This window comes from Thunnus albacares, chromosome 6 (assembly GCF_914725855.1).
Source record: "Thunnus albacares chromosome 6, fThuAlb1.1, whole genome shotgun sequence".
In the NCBI taxonomy this organism is placed as follows: domain Eukaryota; kingdom Metazoa; phylum Chordata; class Actinopteri; order Scombriformes; family Scombridae; genus Thunnus; species Thunnus albacares.
Genome location: NC_058111.1, coordinates 9,211,139 through 9,220,187, shown reverse-complemented (window position 1 = coordinate 9,220,187; position 9,049 = coordinate 9,211,139). Strand labels below are relative to the sequence as shown.

The 9,049-nt window shown below is 39.1% G+C and overlaps 1 protein-coding gene across 1 annotated transcript in view; it reads left to right on the top strand.

Moving 5' to 3' along the window:
* Positions 1-489: 489 nt before the first annotated feature.
* The window catches only part of gbe1b (glucan (1,4-alpha-), branching enzyme 1b), a 91,713-nt gene continuing 83,153 nt past the window's right edge, over positions 490-9,049 (top strand). Inside the window, exon 1 of the mRNA XM_044353584.1 lies at positions 490-772. Coding sequence (XP_044209519.1) covers positions 675-772 — 98 coding nt within the window. The 5' untranslated portion in view covers positions 490-674. The remainder of the gene's footprint in view (positions 773-9,049) is intronic.

Genomic DNA, 9,049 nt, shown 5'->3' with positions numbered 1-9,049 from the left:
ACAAATGATCAAAATGATTAAACAAATTTGTGTTTTGTGAAATGTTGGTGTTTTAATCACATTTTAGCTGATTGAAAAGAGGGCAAAAAGAGGTCGACGTTCGGATCGAATATCACCCAGTTTTCAACTACAAATCAATGTTGAAATTCCGGTTGGTGTTCACTAGTTTCGCCCACATTCTTAATCCATCTTGCCACAGTGTGCTTTTCTGACAATCCAGCACCTTCTTTCAAACCCGAATCTTCATTCCAACCATGTAGGTTTCTTTTTCATGTTCACTCTCACTATGACTCATGAATCAACTTTCTTCCTCTTCCCTGAGGCTCTCCCGCTTCTAAACTTCAAAAATTCTCATCTTCCATTTCCCTTGTTCCCTCTCCATTTTCCGACTCCATCCCTAAAGTTCCCCCACCGACGAGCCAGATGCGTCCTCTGCTGTCATCTTAAAGTTACACTGTATCCCGGCAGCGCGCGTCTCGGCTCTCTTATCTCTGACCTGCTGGAAACACAGCATGTTGTGATGGGACGGGCTTGGCGGAAAGCAGCCTGATTCGCTGTTGTCTCCGGATGCTGAAAGCGCTCACAGTACGTGCCTGTCTGTCCTTTGTTCATGTCAGTGTCTGTGCGTCCGGGCAGCAGCAGTCGGCGCTCGATTGGTCTAGTCTGGTGCAACCATGGCAGACCAAGAGGATAATGTTACAATTCCTGAGTTCGACAGCCTTCTCCAAATGGATCCCTATCTCAAACCGTACGAGAAGGACTTCAAGAGGAGGTAAAAAACGGCTCAAACGACGGTTTTGTGCACAAATTGTCGCCAAAATCAGTCCCCGGTGGTTCGAGCTAATGCCTGGTTTACGCTGGCTTTTGTTTTTTTTTAAATAAAGATACACAAATAACAGATAAAATGAGATGTTTACAACAAACAAGACAGTCCTCTATGTGTCCGGTTTGACATTCTGAATGACCAGAGGTCGCACAGACCTGCGTTTCCCTGTCTTGCACAACAGATAGCTTGTCTTCCCCCCTTCCTAGCCTGCTGAATAACAAGCGTTTTAGAGGATGTTCAGCTTATGCAAAATTAATGAACAGCTACTAGAAAAGTCTTCTTATTTTAGGTGACAAGTTACAGAAGAAGGCGAGTTGTCTCTCAACTCGTTTGACAGTTTAGGAGTAGGCATGTTTTCCGAGTCAGCTGACGTCACGTCGCATGGTGAGGTGGTGCTTTCAGGTGAATGACTGTTTTGTTTTCAGGCTGCTTGTGCATCACTGTGGCCCAGCATCACAACGCACTTTCCTTACTGCAGGCCCTTATTATAAGATATTTTAGTAATGAGTTTTCTTCTTAATTCTCTGCAGTTGTTATCGAGGCATCACTTGCTCTAAAATGTTTTTTTTTTGTTTTTAAAAAAAAATGGGATTAAAGTCTGGAGTTAGTTGGAGGCTTCCAACTCGCAGCACATACTGTACAGTAGTTGATTGGGTTGCTTGCAGTGTGAAATGCCCTGAAATATAAATAACCCCTCAGACATTAATTGACTTTTTGCGGTACTCATATGCTGCATGATTTTGTTCCCCCTTCAGCCCCGATTTGGCCCCCATTCAAATTAATTATAGGGTGGAAATCTTACTCTGTTAGAGTGTGTGGGACCAGTGATTGTGCTGTGTGTGTGTGTGTGTGTTTGGGCTAGTGCATTTATTAATCTGGGATTATGTCCAGCACGTTTTCCAATCACACTTTTCCTGCAGTAAACAACAAGTATGATGGTTGATAGTAGGCTATCCAACTACACAAAGAAGTAGATTCCAAAATTTAATGACCAGATTAGAGTTTTTTTGCAAGATGCTTCCTCTTAACTGAGTCATACATTTATGCTCAAACCAAAGCAGGAAGTTATGATAAATGAAATAACGGTCTTTTCGGTTCACTGGAAGATGTCTTAACAGCTGTCTTTGAGATTTATATCACTGCCAGGCAGGGCCTTTAATTTGACTGCAAAATGCATGGTTCTCTCTCTCTCTATCAATCAATCTGTATTCTCCTTTTGACTTATTTATTCAAGGGCTGCAGCTAACAATTATTTTCATTATTGATTAACCTGCTGATTATATTCTTGATTAATTGTTTAGTCTATGAATTGTCAGATAGTGAAAAATGCCTGCTGTAATTTCCCACAGCTCAAGGAGATGTATTCAGATGTCTTTGTTTGTCTGTCCAAAACTCAAAGATATGAAGTTTATCGTCACATATGATGAAGAAAAGCAGAAAACCCTCATATTTGAGAAGATTGAGCCAGTATATTTTTGGAACTTCCACTTAAAAAGTACTAAAACAATGAATTGATTGATTGAATTTTCTATTGATTAATCAAATAATCATTGCAGCTTTAAATTGGACATTGTTCTAGTTCCTTGTAACTTGATTTTGAGAGCATTATATGGATAAATGTGTTGGTTCACCAAACATCTCCCAGGAGAGATTAAAACAAACAGAGTGTTTAGTTTAATGAACTTGAAGTTCATAAGGCTCTTAGGTCTGTTTGTCTGTCACCTCTATCACTCAAAGGCATCTGAACTAATACAGTGAATATTTACAGCTAATTATACAGTGAATACTTGCTTATTTTGAACACTGAAACCAACATGTTTATATACTATATGCTTAAATTAGTGCCATGTTGCCTCACAGAGACCTGAAAACAACCACCTGGTGTCCTTCAGTAGTAAATGCAATGACCTTGAGTCCACACTAATCTTCAAAAGTAAATAGACAGTCTGGTTGTAAGTCAATAGACTGTCGTCTCACAGTTTATTTTCTATAAAACTCCATTTAATATTCATTTTTTTTGGTCCTTGTGTCTTTTTAATTGCTGCGAGTTCTGGTTTTAACCTGATAAACAGACTGGACTAAAATGAAGAAGTGGACTTTTAAATAACTTCATAATGGCTGAGTAACAACAAAATGTTCGAGTTAATAACACGATGTTGATTTCATAATGGTTTCTCTGTCTTTCAAAAGAACTGTAGCCTCATTTCTGAATGCAAGGGCGAGTGACTCACAAACTGACAGTGTTATTCCTCAGCTCCATTCTCCAGCTCATGTACAATTAGCCTTACCTGCTGCTGGATTTCTTTATATTTAATGAGTGTAATGTTTTTTACTTAAAATTCGACAGCGATAATGACTCACGTTGATGCGGTATCAGGTCATCGTCGGGTCGTCTCAGAAACTAGACCTTAAAACTCTGCTTAGTGGCCATATAGTTTCATCCATTTTCATTATGTGTCAGATCTTGTCTCTAATGTGGCAGGTAAGGGACCACCTGCTTTGTATTTGAAGCATGTGAGCAGGGCTCTAGCCTTGCAGAGAGATGAGCGTGTCAGTTCCATCTCAGACACAGCTTGGGATTGCTAGGCTTCACCGAGCCCTAGACGTGTCTCAAACGCTTCTCTCGCTGATGAAAGTTACACATAAATTATTTTACATATAGGAGCACTGCTGTGTGAAGGTTAATTTTTGATAAGCCCCCCGTGTTCTAAAGCCCACAGTCCAAACACCATATCATGAACACAGGCATAGAAATCAAGAGCTTTCTCAGGCTGTGGTGTCACGCTGAGTTCTCGCACCCAGCTGCACAGTGCTAAGAATTCAGCTGGCTTATCAGAAATAGACCTATGACCACACAGGCTGATTCTTTAGATTTCACCACCATGTCATGGATCAAGGCTACCCACCATCTCAGGTTTGTTGAACTTTTGCTCACACCAGGTACAGCTAGTTTAAATAAACAGGGCACTTGATATTCCTGCAGTTTTTGCAAGTCTCCCATTCTAATTAGCTATTCCATGGTTGCAGGCGGCTTATTTTATGTTATCAGGATGCTGGTTTCAGATTGATTGTGAAAACAAGCGTTGATGGTGCACGCAGGTTACAGCCCCAGTGAGCAGTGCTCTGTTGACATGCTTCATTATTTACCCTTCCTGTTGTGCAAGTCTGCAGGAAGTGCTGCTAGGATTGTGCAGCTCGTTCCACCATGTGTCTCGTAAATTGGACCAAATGAAAGAAGGGAGCATTGGGACTGTTGTTTATTATGGCAATGGGTTCTTGCAACGATTTTAGAATGTCATTACAACTTATTTCAATGTGAATATGCAGCAATGTGTCTTGAGTCTTATGCTTGTGATGGTGATGCAATATATTTGAAGCAAAACTGATTATTGACTTTGATGCAATGACTACCAATGCATGAGCTCAGATTGAAAAGAAATGCGTGCGACTTGCATGGCAGCTGCTGCCATCAGTGTATGAATGTGTGTGTGAATGGGTGAATGTGGCAGTTAGTGTAAAGCGCTTTGAGTGGTTGGAAGACTAAAAAGGTGCTATATACAGTTGTATGCAAAAGTTTGGGCACCCCTTGACAAATAACACATTTTGGTGATTTTTTTTTTTTTAATTGAAAGATGTAAACACAGCCTCTCTAGGATATGCAACATAAAACAAAGTATTTTCAGCAAACATTATTGCATTGATACTTTCTATGTCATGAATTGAACAAATATAAAAACATCATTGTGGCATGTGCAAAAGTTTGGGCACCGCAAGAGTCTTGAAGTCTCAGATTCTTTTTACAAGGTCTCAGACCTTAATCAGCTTGTTAGGCCTGAGCCATGTGAACAATTGTCATTAGGAAATGTCAGCTGGTGCCAAATTCAAAGCTTTACAAATACTCTGACTCTTCAAACCTTGTGTGAACACTCAGCAACCATGGGTTCCTCTAAGCAGCTCTGAAAATTAAAGTTATTGATGCCCACAATGCAGGGGAAGGCTACAAGACGATAGCAAAGCGTTGTCAGCTTGCAGTGTCCACAGTGCGAAATGTAATTAAGAGATGGCATTTCAGGCCAACTGTGGAGGTCAAGATGAGATCTGAAAGATCAAGAAAACTCTTGGAGAGAACTCCTCGTATGCTGGTCAGAAAGGCAAATCAAAACCTGCATTTGAGCAAAGGTATCATCAGCAAAGGTATGTTTGGAGAAAAAAAAAGGAACAGCATTTCATGAAAAGAACACCTTGCCAACTGTTAAGCATGGGGGTGGATCTATCATGCTTTGGGGTTGTGTTGCAGCTAGTGGCACAGGAAACATTGCACGGGTGGAAGAAAGAATGGATTCCACTAAATACCAGCAAATTCTGGAAGCAAACATAACACCGGCTGTAAAAAAAACTGAAGCTGAAAAGAGGATGACTTGTACAACAGGATAATGATCCTAAACATACCTCGAAATCCACCATGGACTACCTCAAGAGATGCAAGCTGAAGGTTTTGGAATGGCCTTCACAGTCCCCTGTCTTAAACATAATTGAAAATCTGTGGGTTGATCTTAAAAGAGCTGTGCATGCAAGAGGTCCAAGAATATTGCAGAACTAAAGCCTTTTGCAAGGAAGAATGGGAGAAAATCCCAAATACAAGAATTGAAAGACTTTTAGCTGGCTACAAAAAATGTTTGCAAGCTGTGATATCTGCCAGAGGGGGTGTTACTAAGCACTGACTATGTAGGGTGTCCAAACTTTTGCACAAATGCCACAATGATGTTTTTATATTTTTGCAATTTATGACATAAAAAGTCACTAATTGCATTAATGTTTGCAGAAAATATGTGTTTTTTTCCATATCCCAGAGAGGCTGTGTTTACATCTTTTCAATTAAAAAAAACCCACCAAAATATGTTATTTGCCCAAGGTTTTGTATATAACTATAAATGCAGTCCATTTAATAGAGCTTAAATACAGAAATTAAAGTTTGGTAAACAAAAAAGTAACTTATAGTTTCTTGGTTTTCACATTTGGCACATTTGCACAGAAGACAAACTTGAGGGAATTATTAGAATGACTGGATCACATATATAAAACTAATTAGCCTTATATGTTGTATTATAATGAGTGGATGTTTTATGCATATTCTTCAAAGGTAGCTTTGGCAGCATTTATTTTCCTGTCACCTTGCTTGAGGGTCAAAGGTATGAGGTTAGCACAGAACTTTAGCTTTCATTAATCAACCTCCCCGCAAATGTTCAGGTCCCTATTTAGCCTCATTAAAGCACTCAGTCAAAGACGGACATTAATGACAGTATTTGAAAGTCAACTTGCCGCTAGGCTGTATGGAAGCCCTTAAGGGTAGATGAGATCAGAGGGAGTAAAGCCTTTTCTTTAACTTGTTTTTCTCCTGGCTGTTGCAGACTCTCCTAAAACCTCTGTGCTTCAGCTGTCACCATCAGTCACACACAACACAACAGACCTCAACACTCACCCTAAATTTAGATGCCCGATTGTCTAACAGTCGGTGTATGAAAGGTATTAAGTTCAGCTGCTCCGTGGGGAGAATTTTAAACAAGCAGATGATAAATATAACTGAAGATTTAGAATTGTGACCATAATTTAGATTAGTTGTAGTTTATGTATGACATTAAAATGTCAAATGCTAAATGTCAAATTGAGATGTATGTCATCTTTTTTTCTATTGAGATCATCATGTAACACTTCATATGGCCTTACCATGTCTAATATCTTAATTTAAAGGTTTTAGTGCAGATTTGAACACCGAAAGTTCCAAATAATTCTTTTAGTTGACTTCTCTGATTCATTCAGCTGTTTTTCAATTATTTATTGATGATTGAACAACATTAATGAAACTGCAAAAATATTCTCAAAATGCGACTCAACTTTGGCCTGATGGTGGCGCTAAAAGTATTGTCAGAAAATACACGTACATATTGTACAGGTGTTTTGAAAACACGTGTATCTACTTGATTGTGAACTTGAAAAAACTGTATGCCTCTCTTCTTTTGTCTGCGTCTTATCAACCAGGTTATTTGCACATTACAGCCAAAGAATCAGGATCATTTAAATTATTGTCTCAAAAAGGTTTATTAAACACCTTAAAATAATGACATCCCAAAGATTCCTTTCATATATGATGAAGATTGGATCAACTTTGTAGCAAAGGAAGCACAAATGTGTTCATGGTTAAGACAAGCATCCAAATGAATTGGCTGAAATTGACCAGAATATATACAGGGGACTTGTTGACCTGAGGAACTCTGGGTAAATCAGAAGTTTGTTGAGTGTTACAGTGGAAAAAACATGTTTTAGCTATTGGTTGTGTTAGATATATTAACTGCAAAATTAGGCAGAACATCATGATATTACTGGTCCACTGTGACTTGTTTATGATACTCAATAATATGATACCACCTTTTGTTTGTCTATTTATCAGTTATGGATGCATCTATATGACCCATATGTCCAACAAAATGTTGTATTTCCTTTCCTGCATTGCCTCTGTACAGCTGGTTAACAAGTGATGCTCTGACAGTCTGGTCAGGTATTTTCCTGACCTTGACATCATCCACACAAGAGCTTGGCTATCAACGTTTTCTTCTCGGACTTTTTGCCTCCAGATCATCCAGCCTGGACTTCATGCTGCTCTGTCTCTTTGCCCCCTTTATTTCTCCTGCAGGGTTTTCTCTTACCTCCGCTTTGGCCCTGAGTTAGTTGAGATCTCCTTCTGCCACTGGAGATGATGGATCATCTGCTGCTCCTCATCATGCTTCAGAGCTTAAGTCATAGTCCTCCAGCTGTTTCTGAGCCCCGTTCCTCTTATTCAGGAGAGCCCCCCCCCCCCCCACCCCTCCAAGTGTTCTTCTTTTTTGAGCACCCTCCGACCCTCAGCTTTCTCATTAACAAGATCTTTCTCCAACTGACTCATCTTCTCAAGGACCTTCACCTTTGTTTATCAGGAGAGCTTTCTATAACTGATCCACTTTCTTTGGCAGCTCCTGAACCTTTTAGGAGAGTTTTCTATAACTGAACAACTTTCTCCATTACCTTCTGAGACTTGCTTTTCTCTTATTTACTCTCAGGAGATGTTAAAAAATGTCATTGTACATCACTACTTCAAATAGAAATTTTTCGCTTACAAAATCATGAATAATACAACAGGGGGTATGAACTAAACACAATCCCATTTGAAGGCACAGAACATCTCAGAACTAATACTTCGCTTCTGCAACATTGCCAAGAATTTACAAGTTGTAGGGAATATTAAGTTAACCAGATAGTTTTGAGGAGAAGCAGAAAATGGTCTGATTTCAGTTATTTGTCAGGTGGTTGATGTCTGTCACTTACAATGATGCTGTCTGCAATAAAATCTGTAGGAGTAATTTTTCAGTGGTGCCATATGATATTTTCTTCAGTATCTTCGAAGATAAAGAACAGTTACCCAAACTGTGAGATAAGAGAGCCAGGACTGTAATCTGTGACTCACATCTATAATCGCCTGCTGCTCTATTACCACTGAACAGGGGACAGGACAAAACTCCTTTGTAATTTCTGGCTACAAGGGTTAGTAGTGTTTCTTGTCGTGTACAACCCACAGTAACAAAGAGCAGCAGGGTTTCATAGTGCAAAGGAAAATTAGAAATGATGTAATATTGCTTTGTTCTATTGAGAAGACTGGTCAAGTGGTAAAATCTCCAAAGTGGCCAAAAAATCATTCAATGCAGGTTTAAGTTTTTATTATTAAGAGAGAATGTCAAGTACTAATATTAATATTATAATACAGTTCATCACAGTCTAGACATGCATCCACCAGTCTCTATATAGCACCTCTGTAATTCATAGGATATTGCAACTTTCCCAGCTTGGTATAACACTTAAATATTTCATGTGTTTAACTTGCAATCGGGGAATATATTTGAGAGCAATAGAATGCAGCATTATGTGAGGAATAATACATTCTCACATAAAAACTCCCATTTTACTGACTGACTTGATACTTTAAAAATATTTCTGTAATCTTAAAGCCTCTATGTGAAGGATTTGACCATTTCTGACTGTGATGACTCCTAGTAAGATGCTGTAGCTGTCAGCAATGCGCACCAAACACATAGCAGCAGAATCATTTTAACGATGGTATAATCACATGGAATTTCTACACTTTTTCATAACTTACCAAGAAACGTGACAGTTTTAGGTGAAGACAGGGAAACAGCA